The sequence below is a fragment of the Podarcis liolepis genome (genome assembly GCF_965112155.1).
Source record: "Podarcis liolepis genome assembly, chromosome: 5".
NCBI lineage: Eukaryota > Metazoa > Chordata > Lepidosauria > Squamata > Lacertidae > Podarcis > Podarcis liolepis.
Genome location: NC_139556.1, coordinates 18,212,698 through 18,230,439, shown reverse-complemented (window position 1 = coordinate 18,230,439; position 17,742 = coordinate 18,212,698). Strand labels below are relative to the sequence as shown.

The 17,742-nt window shown below is 39.6% G+C and overlaps 1 protein-coding gene and 1 long non-coding RNA gene across 16 annotated transcripts in view; one reads left to right on the top strand and one right to left on the bottom strand.

Annotated features, from left to right (window-relative positions):
• The window catches only part of LOC310706742, a 50,333-nt gene extending 40,294 nt beyond the window's left edge, over nucleotides 1-10,039 (top strand). Inside the window, exons 2-3 of the long non-coding RNA XR_014526136.1 lie at nucleotides 7,663-7,763; nucleotides 9,755-10,039. This is a non-coding gene — a long non-coding RNA (uncharacterized lncRNA). The remainder of the gene's footprint in view (nucleotides 1-7,662; nucleotides 7,764-9,754) is intronic.
• KAT6B (lysine acetyltransferase 6B) overlaps nucleotides 1-17,742 on the bottom strand; it is an 86,992-nt gene that overhangs the window by 60,272 nt on the left and 8,978 nt on the right. For 13 of the 15 annotated variants that reach the window (XM_083502303.1, XM_083502308.1, XM_083502299.1 and 10 more), the window contains exon 2: nucleotides 16,502-17,415. In XM_083502303.1, coding sequence (XP_083358429.1) covers nucleotides 16,502-17,119 — 618 coding nt within the window. In that variant the 5' untranslated portion in view covers nucleotides 17,120-17,415. Of the gene's footprint in view, nucleotides 1-16,501; nucleotides 17,416-17,742 lie in introns of those variants that run through there. The other 2 variants (XM_083502302.1, XM_083502297.1) reach the window with 2 other exon arrangements.

The following is a 17,742-nucleotide window of genomic DNA, read 5'->3' as shown; positions in this document are numbered from 1 at the left end:
GTGAGGAAATTAGTATGTAAAATGACTCAGAATCATTATAGATACATATTCCAGGTGACCAATTTGGACTAGATTTACTATGAAAGCTCTTAAAGGGTTGTAACTCCCACTGTTCAATGACATAATATATACATCTCTAAATTTTCATACAGCTGAGTTTAAAGGATAGATCAATGTGTTTTCACTTGACCAAGCAGCCCAATCAATAGTAACAAGGACATTCTGCTGTCAAATGCAAGATACTGTTGATACCATCAGCTCACACAGCAGCTCCCCACAGGGGTTTTGTGTTACGGAACCATGTTAGCTAGATCCTACCCATCCATGCTCTGAATAACACTTAAGATTAGTTTATTAGATTTCTTCTATGTCTTCTTCTTAAAAAGACCCAAGGCATCTTACAACAATAGACAGAGGCCACTCCATGCACAATAAAGAATATTCCCGTCAAGCTACATCATGCTAATTCTCTAAATTCTGGTAGAGGGAGACCATTCTTTTAATCAGCGTTTACAGATGTTATCTGTATTGCCTACCACAGCAGGAAAAATACATCGAGTAATGTTTTAACACATTTCACATGTGTTCGTAAGCAAGCGCCCAGTTGGGATTTCTTCTCACAACAGCTGGAACCATTAGAAGCAAATTCCAAAGTCATGATTGATCAATAATCAGCATAAAAGACACTTATAAAAATTAAATTTGAGCTAATGAAGATTGCATCTTACTTCAATAGGTTTTACTCAGATATATTTTAAACATGCTGTTTCAAATAACTGTTTTAAGTAAACTTGGGTATTTCACTGTAAGCCACTTTAGCTGAAAGGAGAAGCAATACCCAGATGTGTAATACGACTCACCAAAGTAGTGAGACTGTAGGAATGATAAAACAGCAGAAATATTAGGAAATGCAAGAATGCCAAAATACAGATGTCTTACATCTGGGTCAACAAATTCACACTGAAGGAAACTATAAAATGGAGCCAACAGTTCTACCAAGCTCTAGAGAACCGCAGAAGCAAAGCACACCTGGCATTTCTACATTGTACACTTTTCAATCCCCTTTACAACTGTGCCAAGTAATTTTATTTCAACAGGTTTGATATAAACAGAGAGGGTTTAAGATACAGAAACAACTGGAACTATTCAATTGATTTTAACAGGCCAGCCGAAAGTAGAGAGATTCTAGAAAAAGCTTAACTACTCATTTTACCTGGAGAAGTAACCACACAGAAGGATTAAATTATACTTAATGCCAGCAAACCTTTTCCCTTAAATGGCAGAAAACTACCTTGAGAAAGAGAGCTCAGACACAACCTGACATAGCTAATGATGGACAAACTTCCCTTTGGCTCATTTCAGTCATTTCCCCCAAAACATTTCTGGAAAATGCAAAAAGGAAAAGCCAAACCCTTTAGGTTTTTCATGAAAAATCAGAATGCAGATGAGTGGAGCATCATTTCCAATTAAGGAGAGGATAGCAAAGCATCTTCTGTTTCCAGTAAGCGTTCCCACCCCGTCTTCCTTCCCCTTCAGAAATATGATGGGGATTTGGTTTTGGACAGTGAAACAGGCAGGGAAGGGTTCCTAAGAGCAGCAGGGGCAAGGCCTCAGAATAGGAGTGCAGATAAAGGAGAGAACAAAACAAAAACTATGGAACACGTTCCAACAATATTAGAAACAAAATATGAAAAAAATACAAGTGGAAAGGCTTCCTACAGAAATATAGCTTAAATCCTCAATTACTTCTAACAGAAGAGCTGAGAAGCAAAAAGAATGATCCCAGCCAATGCTGTATGTATGTGTTTGGCTTAAGTTGCCTCCTGAGGAAAGGAGGAATGAGAATCATGTTCCTGGCTAAAGCTCTAGAATGTTCTTGAAACTGGCTCTGTGTAGGCATCAATTCCATGTGTGTAACTCAGGAATGAAGAAAATGTGGCCCAACCGCTGTTGTTGTATCACGACTCTCTCCCACTGGAGGTTTTCAAGTAGAGGTTGGATGTCCATCTGCCATGGATGCTCTAGTTGAGATTCCTGCACTGCAAAGGGTTGGACTAGATGACCCTCAGGGTCCCTTCCAACTCTACAATTCTATGAAGTGTCACTAGCTCCAACTATCATGGTGAACGGCACGGAAGACAGATGCTGCAGTAAAGTAACATCTGGAGGGCCTCAAGCTCTCCATTTCTGGTGTTAGTTGCCGCGAGATCCAGAACTTAACTTTGGAGCCACTTTATCACTCTACAACTCTTCCATTAAATAAAGAAATAAAATACTACCCCTTTCAGATGATAAACTTTAAAAAGAGGCATGCAGCAAATTGTTCCCTTCAAAGGCAAGCAAATTCTGCCAAAGAACAGTTCTCATTACCCATGGTACTTCCACAAAGAGGTATCAGGCTTATTAAATTACAACTATTTGAACAAGGTCAAGTACTCAGCATTTAATTTGAAGTATTTCCAGGTATAACACTGTCAGGTCAGCTTAAACAAGCCAACAGAGGCCTAGAGCCTAATTAAATATTAAAACAGAATCATTCACATCTGTTTTTATCTGAGAGTGAAGTTACTGTACATCACTTGGAAGTAGTGCTCATTAATATACTCTACACATATCTCTCAAAGGTTACAGGAATACCAATGTTTTCAGAGGGATCTGTCATGAAACCTGCACAACATAACTAGAGGAGAGGACACTGTTTCTTTCCGCAATATATCAATAGTTCTTTAATAACAAAAGAGACAATCAAACTTGGCTATATTTTAAGTTAAAAGGGATAGAATCTCCAGTGAAAATAAACCAGTTACTTTTCATAGGAACCCTTTTATCACTCATCTTATTTCCTTAGGTAAATCACTTGATAACAAGCATTCAGGAAGATGGTTTTGATCCAGGAGTAATTAAAATGAACAGCTGTCATGTTCAATTAAAGATCCATCACGCTTTTTGTTTTCATCTGCAAGGCAGTTTTTAATTGGTCTTAGGACCATATATTTAAAACACCAGGCATTTTAAATGAAGTTCCATGCCACAACAATGGAAAGACGAAAAGTGATCTGAATTCGGTATTCACTGCCTTAAAAGTCATGTTTTTATTTGTACAGTGCTTCTGTCCCTAAGTGGCTTGTAATCTAAACTTTGCTGGGGTAGGGAGAGAGAGATAACAACCCTTCCCAACCTGGTGCCCTCAAGATATTTTGGATTGCAACTCCCATTTCAAGCAGTACCAGAGGGCAGCTGGAAATACAAAGGACCACCATACTTTTTTTTAAAAGGGGGAGGGGAAAGAAAGAAAGAAAGAAAGAAAGAAAGAAAGAAAGAAAACAGCCTCACCCACCTCTTAAGGTTAAGGTAAGGGAAGACAGAAAATCTCTTTAAAAATCTGGGAAACTGCCTACCCTGCCCCCACAGTCTTTGGAACAAATTTATTTCTTTTCTTTTTGCCACTACCCCCCCCCCCATTGCCTGGCGCTGGAAGCAGTCGAGCAGTAGGTTATATCTGTGGGTTCTGTGGTATAATATTGAAGCACTTTTTCTTGAAGCTGCTTCCCCCCACCACCCAGTAGTTCAGAATCCATACGTTGCTATACCCACAAGTGCTATGGACGGCAGAAGGGAGGGCATTCAAAATGGTCACCTTGTCCAGAATATTGACAACATGACAGCATGAAATTACCAAAAATCTGCAATCTACATGTGTCCTGCTGCAGCAGGTAGCTGTAGGATTGTCACTTCACCAAACTACAAGGAAAAGGAAGGTTGTTGAGCTACCCCATGAGTAGCATCTAATATAAATGTTGTCATCAATATGAAACAATATGAGGCCCATTATGTGGGCTATACCAATGACCAAGGTATATATGTGCCTACAAATGTTGTAAAGGAGAGCTATCTCTTATTTGCAATTGGCAATGTGGATTTCATGGAGGACTTACAAAATCAAAAATTAAAAAGCAGAATCATTACTCACTGAAGGACTGTCTGAATAAAAATGAGTCAGAAACAAGCGTTGGTCCATGGTATGTATTAGAAGGGAAATTGACCAAATACAGCTTTATGAGATAAAGTGGTCTGTCAAATAACCAGGTCCTAAATTGTTTAGGGCTTTATATATTAACAATAAAACCTTGAACTTTTGCCCAGTAGCAAATTGGCAGTCATTTCAGATCCTTTATTGCAAATTTTCCTGCACAATTATGCTAGGTATTACTTAATTGCCTCAGAGCCAATATCAGATTAGTCCAAGTACTAGAATTTCCTCAGCCCGTCTAAGCACAACCCACATTTTTGCATGAATAGCTGTTACATGACCTTGCAAGAGGAATCCTTGCTGCCCGTACTAGCTTAAAACAACAAGCTTCAACTTCATGATGATCAGAGAAGCGAAGCATACATTCAAGATCTTTGAGGCACAGACCATAATGAAACATTTTAGTTCACTCCACAGGCAAACACAAAACTAATACATTAATTGGCAAAATAGTCCTTGGTACTATGAAACTGTTAGTTAAAGTATCCCTTGTATATTTTGTTTTAAAATTTGCTTTTCAAAATGGTAATTGTTTGCATGATAGTATAAGATCTCTCTCAATGTCCTTTACAACAGTTATGCTTGGCATAGATTCTGATTATGTTAGCATTGTTACTGTAACAAAGTTAGGACTTGAAAGAAAGAGGCATGTGCTGATATTAATTTCAGAGTTTTAATGTTGAAAACTCTTTCATTGTGTGATATAGGTCTAGTAAGACACAACTATTTTATAACCCTTGCTGTTAAAAATATCTGTTATGGTGATGTATATTTTTTGATTAACCTCATATTTAAGTTTTTATTCTGCAATAAATGGGCACCGGAGGTGATACTGCAGATGGTGTTTCGTTAGTTTGAAAAATTTATACATGGAAAACACACAATTCAGTTTCTTTCACATGATGCAGAAATTTGGAGAAGGTGGTATTTGAGAGCTGCATATCTATAGGAATTGCAATTACAGTCGTACCTTGGAGGTTGAACGGATTCCGTTCCAGAAGTCCATTCGACTTCCAAAATGTTTGAAAACCAAACTGCAGATTCTGATTGGCTGTAGGAAGCTCCTGTAGCCAATCAGAAGCTGCGGAAGCCCCATCAGACGTTTGGGTTCCAAAAGAATGTTCGCAAACCAGAACAATGACTTCCGGGTTTGCAGCATTCGGGAGTCAAAATGTCTGAGTTCCAGGGTGTTTGGGATCCAAGGTACGACTGTACTCAATATAGTAATTGGGTTACACAGATACTACAAACTGAAAACAATATTTTAAAACATTGCCTTAAATCATTTTAATTCTCCTAAAAGAGGAAGTGTTTCATAAAAGGTTGTCTCACTTTCCACTGGAAAAAGAGAAAATTCTGGAGGGAGGTTGAAACACATACATAAACCCCCACTGTTCCTCTCAAGGACCCTGGCCTTCACTTTCTTCCAGGTATAGAAAATTAGTTTCACAAAATCTTTGCAAAGAATTCCTGTGACATCAGAGAATAATGAAATACACTCCCATTTTCTTATGAGAGAATGTTATTGCCTTTCAAAGCAATCTATTTCGTTTCATTATTCTTTAAAATAAATACAGTATACCAAGTGCTCTAGAATCACAGTAATCACTCTTAAAACAATCTACATAATGTACACCAGTGAGTCTAAGTGAGTCCTGACAAGGCTCAAAATGCTTTGCCCTGCAGCCAACATAAACTTGATTTCAAAAGCACTGTACAGTAATTGGATTTAAGCAACAGAATTACTTAGAGAAACACATTGAGTGGTACAGTTTTTACAGTAACAGATTAGGCTAAAGAGCAGGATGAGATTCATTTACCTTCAAGTACCATAAATTAATATATTTAGCCCCTGTGATTGTAGTCTATAGGAACACACTTATCAATCTTGCAGGTCTACGAGTGACAAGTAATTGCCGAAACCAATTTATACAGGGTTTTAAAAGTTTTTTATTTTATTTTAAAGTTGTTAGACATGTTAACCTATAAGAAAGGTTCCAATATCCTTATCAGGACAATACATTTAGGCAAAACAAAATGTCACAAAATAGTAAAGATGCTGTTAAGTTTTCCACACCTTTCCCATCAGACTAGATAGGGGGGAAAGCAGAGTGGCATGTATGGGAGTTCTTATGGATGTCACTGGAGGTGTAAGTGTTCTCAGTTGCTAGGAGTACCTTTTACCAGCTTGGGCTACTAAGACAGCTATCACCATTCCTGGATCAGGAACGTTTAACAGCGGTTGTCCATGCACTTATAACCTCAACCTTACTGCAATGTGCTCTATTTGAGGTTGCTGTTGAATTTGGTTCAGAGAATGCAGCTGAAGCAGAATGCAGCAGCTTCACTGCTTGTGGGGTCAAACAACCACCAGCATCTAATTCCTTCCTTGCGGGATTTGAACTGGCTGCCAATCTGCTACCAGGCCAAATTCAGGGTTTTGATATAAGGCCCTGTACAACTCAGGACCAGTTTACTTGAAATACCTTCTTATCCTTCATATAAGTCAGTAGGTCACTGCAGTCTGCGGAAGAGCGTCTACTTCACATTTCAAAGATATAAGAAACCTATTCTAAGGTAACTCAGAGCTTTCGGTATGACTGCCCTTGTTCTATGGAACAGTATTCCCGTCAATTTACGACAGGCGCCCAATATCTGCACTTTCTAGAAACAACTGAATACATTTCCTCCCAACAAGCTTTCTCAACTGGATGAATAGGTCTCTGCCATGGGTGTGTATTTTGAATTGTTTTTAAATCCACCTTGTTATTTTTGTGCTGTTTTTAACTAGTTTTAATTTTTATTATATTGCACACACCACCCTTGAGATACATATGCATGGAAGGTGAATGATAATAAACAATAAATAGATAATCTATCTTGGGTTTTATACATAGAAATCTGTATCCTTGGACAGAGAACAGAAGGGCAGTCATTAGCTAAAAGTGTTTTGCCAAGAGCAACAATATCCCTGCCAACTAGGATGAAAAGTGCATCAATCCACACCACTGTACTGTTAAAGATTATGGCATTCACTTTACTAGTTAACTTAAGAAATAGGAAGAAATCCCCTTCCAGCACTTCCTAAAGATGAGAAGGATTTTTTTAAAAGCTGCTTTGATAATTGTTAAAAGGCAGGAAGAGTTCATAGGTGGAAGTGTTCATATTAAACTGCCTTCTCCATTGTTTCAGATAGACAGTCCTGTGCTAGACTTGCTATCTTCTCTGAAAGTGACACTCTGGGGCCTCAGATATTTTTCCTAGCTTTGCTACCTTTCATTGGAAATGCCAAGAGCTGAATCAGGGATCTTGTTCATACAAAACATGCACTCCACCACTGAGCTGAAGTCCCTACAGACACTGATATCCAAATCAATCAAATTTGCTACTTTCCATGAAATTTCCTTTCTGCAAATTACTTGCATTCCAAGTATCTCTATGAAAAGAAAGTGTCCTATCAGGGTGGATTAAAAAAATTGTGTTTTTTTAAAGAAAAGTAAAAGCAGATGCATATTTCAGTTATAAATACCTTCCCATAAAACTAACATGGTTTCAAAAGAATTCTGAATATATTAATTTACTAAAACTGAAATTGTTTCCTTATTTTAAAAAAGCTGCTTTTCTTTATATAGAAAAAGCTGTGGGGAAAGCATGCATGGTACAACAGTTGATGTCCACACTTTAGAGCTTAATGCTGGGGCCAGCGGCGAACAAACCATGACAGTAAATCCAGGTAACGTCCTGCATCTCACAAGGATCATCCACTGAGCCCATGTGAATGATTTTTTTACTCCTAGTTTATTGCCAGACTACCTAAGCCCCTGCAATTGATGAAAGATAGCACACAGTGACTTTCATCTCATGGAGAAGGTTGATTAAATTTGTATATTATTTCCCACTTAAAAGTCCCAAAGCAATTTTGGAGCAAGTAAAAAAATAAAATAAAATTTAACAAATATTATTTATGGACAGTGTGTGACACCTTTTAGAGCCCAACCTTATGCAAATTTCCTCAGCAATAACTTCCACTTTATTCAGTGGGACTTGTTTCTAATCACCTAAGCCCTTTCTTTGTGTGCCTCCTCCATGAGAGATCTGCAGGGTGGCAACACAAGAGCGGGTCTCCGCAAGGAGATTAATTAAAGGTGCACATGGAATGGAATCTTAAGACTTTTATAAGCAAGACATGATTCTACAGTACAAAAGGCATGAGAGCTGCAAGATTAAAGGTTCTGAAATATACATTTCGGTTAGAAATCAATGGGTTGGATCCAGACACACATGTAGGTCCCAGTTAAATCAGTGGGACTAACTCAAGACCCATTCATCTGAACAAGTCTGAGTATGACTAAGTCTGGATCCAACCCAATATGTTTTAATTTGAATGCATGCTGGCTCAGGAAAATTGGAAAACTGATTTATACTGCCTTGTTTTAAATCAAAGCACCCTGATTCCTGCAAAATGTTTGCACCACAAAACACTAATATCAGTGCTTCAGCGTACATAACTGATGGTAAAGTCCAAACATAGATCTTTTTTAAAAGCACATAAAGAACAATTTGTCAGAGCTGAGAGGGAATACTTAGATCTTCTAATTTCCAGGATATGTTTAATCTGATCTCCAACATTTTGCATCAGGAACCTGTCACCTGTATGGCAGGGCAGGAGCACCTTTGGTCCTCCAGATGTTGCTCCCAACAGCTCCAGCAATCATGGCTAATGGCCAGAGATTATGGGAGTTTTAGTTCAGCAATATCTGGAGGGCCAAAGATTCCCCACCTCTGCTATATGGCACAGAGAGTCAGAATACAGCAAAGTGCCAGTTCATCCTGTTTGTAAAGACTCCACAGAATTTGCAACCAGCACAGGCAAGCACATGCAAGCTCTCATGACTGCCAATAAGTCCCAACTGCAATGTGTTGGCCCAAGCTTCTACAAAGTCCTGCAGAGCAGACACTATTATTCTCTGATCTGGGGAGGGGGAGGCTTGGCAAACAATTAAAGGAGCTTTTAAGACACGGTGTTCTCACTCTCACATACATTTCTGGCACAGCCAACTCTCCAGTATTTGGCGGGCGGGGCGGGGGGGGGAGAGAAGAGCAAATGCTTATTGCATGCCCAGACTTGATTCAGCCAGTCCTGGCATCTTTTTGCCTAGCTGAAGACATCTGCTGCACCATTCCTAGAAGTATTGATGGCTCACGCCAACAGCTTTGTGGACAGCTGGCAAAAGTACCAGGGGAGTGGGACTGGCAACTAAAGTTGCTGACAAGCTCTGTCTGCCCTTGATTATTCTGCTTCAAGGTACTTGGGGGGAGGGGGAGAGGTTAAAATAATAATTTTACAAGGTAAAGGTTCACAAGTCTGCTTAGGTGGCAATCTGTCACACCCTTAGCCCTCGTAGTCTCCAAAAAACAAATGAGGACATACCTTGAGTAAATGCACTCATGTGTAATGGATGGGCAATCAGTACTTGGATGTGGCTATGAAGCATCTTTACCTAGTCTTTTTTTAAAAAAAAAACCTTAGTGTGCGATAAAAGACACATTTGTTCAGTTTCACTTGAAAGGAAAGAAGCAGCAAGTCACCAGATAAATCTTAGTCAATCTGAAAGCTGATGGGGGCTTTTAGGAAGCACATCCATTTGTAAGCTCCTGCACCCCACAATGGCCCGGGTTTATGTTTTTACACCATCTGAATAACTATGAAGGCTTTCTTTTCAGGCATGCCAGCTTTATTACAAAACCTGACAGGTTGATTTCCTCAAGTCCGGAATATACAGGCTTCATAAAGAATACAGAAGTTGGAAATGCTACTTTATTGTTCAGCACTCATAAGACTAAAGTGTGGTTCTTCCAGACCTCAAGAATGCATACCATACAGCAATACATAACACACTAGTATTGAATTCTTCATTTTCATCTGATATGTACTGCACTCTTTTGCAGAGTTAGTTCTAAATAGTAGCACTGGTTCTGTCCAATATGAGGAGTCAAATATATACAGAAAAACAGACAGTCCAGCTGGAACCAATAAATTGCAAAATCAGAGAACTTCAGCAGCATAAAGCCACATAAATAAGGAAAAGGTCAGCCTTCCATCTTTCTATTAAAAAACAATTACTTTGGATAAAGACATTCAGTATACTTGGCTTGCAAATTCTTTTGAGGAAGAGCTATCTATCATTCAGCCAAATATAGGACCCTGCAAATCATTTTTACTAATCATACACAGTAGTGTTAAAAGGAGTTTTAGTTTGTGTACGGCTGAATACCTGGCACCAGCCTGGACACTCTTTAGCATAATCATTGCATACAAAGGGGGGAGGATGTTGGGTGAGAGACCCTAGAGCAGCTGTTCGGTGCCTGAGCTGAGGACCTCAATGAATGACAAAAGGTTACCTTAATTCAATGAGATAATCAGCACACATCCACCCACTATGAAGAGAGTTTCTACCATCTGCAAAGCGACAGGCCTAACTGCTTCTAAAACAATTGGAAGCATGCTGACATGCCCTCATGTCAGCATACATTTGTCTCTTAGCAACAGCTTTTTTAAAAGGCTGAACTCTGCAGAAATTTTAAGAAGCATCCTTAGCCAATGACTTGGTAAGCGGCTTTGATTACTCCCGTTTGCTGAACAGATGCCCAGTCTCACTGCTAAAAACTACACAGAGCAAACTTTTATACTTAAAAAGAGACAAGGGAAACACTATATCTGTGTCATCTACCCTTTGTACACAATGACCATATCAACATAAGAATTCCCAAGGCAAAATTCTCTTTAAAAATTAGTAATGAATAAAATGATTTATTTAAGTCTTGTAAGTCAGCTTAACATAATAAGCTTCACATTAAACATAAGAAGCTCCCACCTCTACCATTTTTCTTTAATTTTATTATCTGAAACATTTCAAAAACCTTTCAAAAATGTTTCCTCCTCCAGTACTTTTCAAGTAAAAATAATCGGGTTAAGTCTATCTTTGTATTATTACCTCTAAAAATGCTCTTGCTATTCAAAAATGATAGAAGTAAGACAGTCAGAATTCCTGTATGTACTCTAAACAAATTCCAACTTACCACAGGTTAAATATAAATATCATTCAATCATGACAACCATGAACCAGAAGTTAAATAAGGTTAGACACCCTTATTTCATTGTCTACGGTCCAAATTACCTGTGCTTATAGTTTATAAAAGCTGCTGCACCAGAGATCAGAATTTGGATCACAGTGTTGAGAGAGGAAGGTAAAGCTGTGGACAAGATTCCCCCCCCCCCAAAAAAAAATAATCTGCTGTTTGGCACAGAATGAATAACTTGCAGGGTTTAAGTTTTTAAAACTTGTTTGAAGTCTTCACCTTCATGGCTAATAACTACTGGTGCTGGGATTTGTTTCAGGGATGCTACAAAAGCCCTGATCAACTCCAGCTGCAGCTACTTTCATAAAAATAAATTTGAAAGCTGCAACTCAACATGGAGTATGGCCCTAAATGATAGCTTTACTTCTTATGAAAAAGCCACAAATTTATATCTATTGGGCTTATATCTATTTGGTCGCAGGTAATAAGTCATGCCAGACAAAACTCATTTATATTTTTGATAAGAGTTACAAACTTGGTGGGTCAGGGGAATGCTGTGGATGTAGTATATCTTTTGATGAAGTCCCCCATGATATTCTACCGGAGAAGCTGGTAAATGTGGATCGGGTGAGAAAACTGTTAGGTGGATTTGTAGTTAGTTGACTGACAGAACCTAAATAGTGTTCACTAAGAGTTCCTTGTCATCCTGGAAAAAAGTAACAAGTGGGGTGCCACAAGGTTCTGTCCTGGGCCCATTGTGGTTCAACATCTTTCTAAATGATGGATGAAGGAATTTAGGGGATGCTCATCAAATCTGCAGATGACGCCAAACTGGGAGGGGTAGCCAATGCCACTGAAAACAGAATTGGGATTCAATATGACCTTAATAGATTGGAGAACTGGGGCAAAACTAATTTCAGTAGGGACAAAGAAAGTTCTACATTTAGGAAGAACCAGCTGCACAAATGTAAGATGGGGGTCACCTAGCTTGCTAGTAGTACATGTGAAAAGGATCTAGGAGTCTTAGTAGACCACAAGCTTAATACAGTGGTACCTCGGGTTAAGAACATAATTCGTTCTGGAGGTCTGTTCTTAACCTGAAACTGTTCTTAACCTAAAGCACCACTTTAGCTAATGGGGCCTCCTGCTGCCGCTGCTGCATGATTTCTGTTCTCATCCTGAAGCAAAGTTCTTAACCCGAGGTAATATTTCTGGTTTAGCGGAGTCTGTAACCTGAAGCATTATGTAACCCGAGGTACCACTGTATGAGTCAACAGTGTGATGCAGCAAAAAAACCTAATACTATTTTAGGCTGTATCAACAGAAGTATAGTGTCTAGATCACAGACCACACCTGAAGTACTGTGTCCAGTTCTGGGCACAATTTAAGAAGGAGATTGACAAGCTGAGACGTGTGCACATGATAAAGGGTCTGGAAACCAAGCTGCATGAGGAACAGTTGAGGGAACTGGGTATGTTTGGCATGGTAAAGAGCAGACTGAGAGGAGATAGAATAGCCAACACCAAATAGGGCTGTTACATGAAGGATGGAGCAAATTTGTTTTCTCCTGCTCTGGAGGCTAGAACCTGAAGTAATGAAGTTACAAGAAAGGAGACTCCGACCAAACATCAGTTAGAATTTTCTGACAGTAAGAGCTGTTCAACAGCGGAACAGATTTACATAAGAGGTAGTGGGCTTTCCTCCCTTGATGGTTTTAAAGCAAGGAGTTAGATGGTCATCTGTCATGTATGATCTAGCTGGGATTCCTACATTGGCAGGATCCCTACTGCAGGCAGTTGGACTAGATGACCCTTGGATCCCATCCAATTCTACAATTCTGTGATTCTATGAAATCTAGAAAGAAGAATGATCATTTACTGTAAGGTAAAAAAGGTTCATGGCTTTATGAAGTGCTTTTGAGTTAACATGGAAAAATTACACAATAAAATTGGAATGTGTGCAAAGCGATATTCACTTAAGTCCATACCATCCATTAATATATAAAATTATATGCTGTGCTTTGGCAGCTACAAAAGTTGGCTTTAAGCCACGTTCCTGCATAACACGTGTGTATAACATGTAAGTGCAAGCTGTATAAATATGCCAAACCACACTATTTCATCTGCTAGCTAAATTCTACATGCTCTTAAAGCAGTATAGTTAAGGTGTGAAAAGAAAGCAGGTATGGGATATTTCATTTCTTCCTTGGGACTTCAAGAATGCCCACATACATTTTACATTCTGACATGGGAGTCAGTGTCATCATAACTGCTCAAGGGAACATAGCACTTCCCATTATTGTTGCAGCCACTTCCTCTGTAGGATTTTGAACTGTACCCCCTCTGAACAATATTTACATGTGGACACCCTGAGCATAATATTGCTTTGTTAAAAAAGAAAAGAAACTGACAGATGTGTGTATACACACACACACACACATGGGGGGAAGGTGAACTAATGGAAGTGCAAAACTACAATACACAGACTACCACTAAAATATACTATATGCAAATTTGTATTTTTAAAACTCCTGAATCCAACATTCTTTGCAAAAATCCCAGCAACCAGCAGGAATCACACGGTCCAACCAAAATTGCAAGTGGTCCTCCATTTATCCACTCTTGTATTAAATGAACTGGCAAGAATAAAACTTAAGTTAAAGTAAGAAGCCTCGTAGTACTACAAGACACATATTGTGGATTTTCAGTAAAAAAGTGTTTCCTTGCCAAATATAACAATACATAGAAAGTGTGTGAAATGATCATGTTTTTACCATATTGGGCTTCAATATTAAACAGTGAAATTTGTTTTTATATTTTCTAACTTGGCTTTATAAAAGATGGGCTTGGATTTAAGCTCATACCACATTCCACCTTATCATAGATTGTTTTGTAAAGCAAAGGGAACCTCAAGGTGCCATTTGTGGTAGAGAGAGCTTTTGGTCAGTAAGTTAAAAGCCTGCCTAGGTATAAACTAGTTATGCTATTCTTTGGTTCCTGGCTATGGTCCACCAAGGATGCCTGCCAAACACGTAGAGCACAATCAACTAGTGAGACAGAGCTAATCCTAGGGTAGGGGTGGGGAACTGAATCCGGCTGGCCAGATCCTTAACCCGCCCCCTCCCCCCACTTGGCTGATGGCACCTGTCAATCACGTGATGTCAATATTACATTAGCTAATTGACACTGACAGTAAGTCCTGCTTGCAAAGGAACCATCACAAGTTCACCCTAAGGTCCCAATTGTTCCTTAACCAGTCACCCGCCCCACACCTGATGTTATATATGATTAGGCCAGCAACTACTGTCAACTCCTAGTAGGGAGGTATCTTAACCCTTCTGCCACAGCTCCAACCCAGACATTGCCATTCTGGAGTTTCGATTCCCGGCAGACAGGAAAACATATAGGCATAAGAACTGTGCATGTTTCTCCTTCCAATGCCAAAAGAAGAGATAATTCTAAGGTTCCTTGGCTTCCACTACAGCAAGGGGAAGGGAACCCAATTAGGGCCTGCCCTAACCTAACCAGGCCTGCCAGGCCTCTGCATGTGCTTGTAAGGCTGCTTTGGCTAAGTCATGCCCACAGGCCCTACACCTAAGCATATATGACATCAGGTGTGGGGCAAGTAGATAGGTAAAAGGTAAAGGACCCCTGGACGGTTAAGTCCAGTCAAAGGCGATTATGGGATTGCGGTGCTCATCTCGCTTTCAGGCTGAGGGAGCCGGCGTTTGTCCGCAGACAGCTTTCCTGGTCATGTGGCCAGCATGACTAAACCACTTCTGGTGCAACGGAACACCATGACAGAAACCAGAGTGCACGGAAACGCCATTTACCTTCCCTGCTGCACCTATTTATCTGCTTGCACTGGCGTGCTTTCCAACTGTTAGGTTGACAGGAGCTGGGACAGAGCAATGGGAGCTCACCCCATCATGCAGATTCAAACCGCCGACCTTCTGATTGGCAAACCCAAGTGGCTCAGTGGTTGAGACCGCAGTGCCACCCACATCCCCAGCAGGTAGATATGCTGGTCTAAAGGGACTTGCATGACACTAGGTAGGCCTCGATAATCAGCTAATTGTGGGAGTTGCAAAGTGTCACACACAGAGCTATGTGAGCCCCAATAATCAGCTGGTCATCATGTCACCTAACATTGTAACAGATTCTGTTGAACCTGTTCTGCAGGGGGTGGGGAAGAAAAGGATCCAGTCCACCAGCTAGATCCACTTCCTCATCCCTGAAGTACAAACATATTTTGTTAGGGGAATGATATCACGAGTGCACACATAGCTTTTAGATACTGTTTTAAACTGTATGTGTGCTCATCCTTCCATGTGGCTTCCCAAGCAGAAAAGATTGGATCTATCTCCACTGAAGGTTAGCAGCAAGTGAGACCCAACAAACATGCAGTTCTGGACTAACCATAGCGGCTCCAGAAAGGTACAGGAGAGTTAGTTTGGTGGTACCACTCAGTACCTTCATGTAAGTACCATTCATAAAAGTGAGTGCAAACTACAATAAAATGAGTCCAATAGCCCTGCTGATTTTAAGGGTTGCACCAAAGTGATAAAGAGTAAATACCTTTATCCTGACAAGAACTAGAGTCATAATCCAATGGATGACAATACCTGGAAATTTACTGTAGGAAGGGACCATGGGGAGATACCTAAAGGGAATCTATTATTGCATCTTTTGTAACACTGCTGCTTTCCTCTAATGTATACTTTAATATCACAGAGAGAAACCATCAGCATTAAAGGATTCAGTATTCTATTAGATTCCTCAGCTGAAATGAAGTGTAACATAACAAACAGAAATGGGTGCTCTAGAACAGACAGAAAATGAGAATATAGGAAGAATCTTCAAGGTGTCAAAAGCTATAAAAGGGTTATTTCCTCTTACACTTCTTAAGATACACGCACGAATTCCAAAATCCTTGCCCATCACACCACATCCCTCAGTGCAAGCAGCAATGACATCACATAAGTAGCAGCAATTTCTGCACAATTAAGAATTAAATTTCAATCACTGACGAACCCATAGTTTATCTACAAAGCTACACATTTTTAATGAGGTGGGGTGATTTCACACGTAGAAGACTATGGTTCTTCAGATTTCCAAACTTTATACATTTGCTTCAATTGGCACAAATCTTGAAGAGCAGCAGAGCCCAATAGCTCTCCGAGACACTTATTTTCTCAAATAGGACTACTGCCCACCTAAAAATAATTTAAAAATCTTAAACATTAAGGAAAACCTCTCTAAATGAGGCAATCAAGCTTACTAATAATATAAAAGTGACACTTCCTCAAATATAAGCAACACATATTAATAATGTTTCCTGTGAAACCCCCAAATGAACATGCCTGCATTGATATAATCTTTTCACACTTACCTGGTCTTTTTCATGAGGCAAAAGACTGACAGGTGGGAGAGACATTGGAAAAGAACTGTACTTAGATGCTCCTTTGCCTTCCAGGCTACCATAGTTCACCCTATACTGAGGTCCTTCTTTCAATAATCTCCCATTATTTACAGCGCGTTTGGCCCCCAATCGTAATCTCCGTTGAAACACAGGGTTGTTGAAAATACCTGCAAGATCATGTTGACTTCTCAGGTATTTTTCTATGTTTCTGAGTGATGAGCCATTTGGTTCCTGGAGCCCTTCAATTCCTCTGCGCAGAAGTTTATTCCAATCCACATTCCGAAGCTCATTACAAGCTCCCCTAGATCCTTTAGCAGGCTTAGAAAGCTCACCCAGTTTAACAGATGAGAAACGCCCAGGATTATCTGGGTCCTTGTAGGAAGCAAGGCCTTTGTTGGTAACTTTGAGAATAGAACCATCTTGGACACTTAGCTCCAGCTGTTCTGAAACAGTCTTCTTATCTAATCCATGGGATGCGCACACAGCATGACAAATTCTCTCTTCAGATGGCCTCTGTTTTTGCCTTTTAACTTTTTGTATAGCTTCAAGAATCCACTCCGTGTAAAGTGGGTTGGCAAGTTTTACCATGGTTGACCAGTAATTTCTCGAGAGCAAGTGTTACCCATAGAGTTCCTCTCTAATCTTATTAGTGAGCATTCCAATAAGTATTCAACACAGGAAGACCTCTTCATGCACTGTAACACCAACTCAAGAATCCATCCTTAGGATATCATAAAAAAAGAGATGATGCAAATGTTTCTTTAAAATCCTTAACCAACATGAAAAGTTGGAATTGTTCTGCTATACCAGATGGAATACATCTCTGCAATTTGATGGACTTTTCTTTCTTGGCAATTCAAGTATCTCCGAGTCTTCGCAAAAGCCTAAAGTGATTTTAAAAAGATGCATGTAGTTAGTTTCTTTAAAACAAAAGTCCAACGCTCAACAAGAATGCAGATGTATACAATTTTATTTTTAAAATTCCACCTCTACAAGTCATGCATAGCCAAGACGTTGAAGCTACTAACTAAAATTTGTGAAGGCATGCTGCCGGGAACAGGCATGCTACCCAGGCATGCTACACATTCCTCCCTTAAATTTACACTCCAGACCTGGTATCAAGAAGCAGTTGAAAATCCATTAGACGATAGATAGATCTTCTAACTTACCGAGCTAAAATAGTGTGTGCTTGTCTGCAAAGAGTATCTACT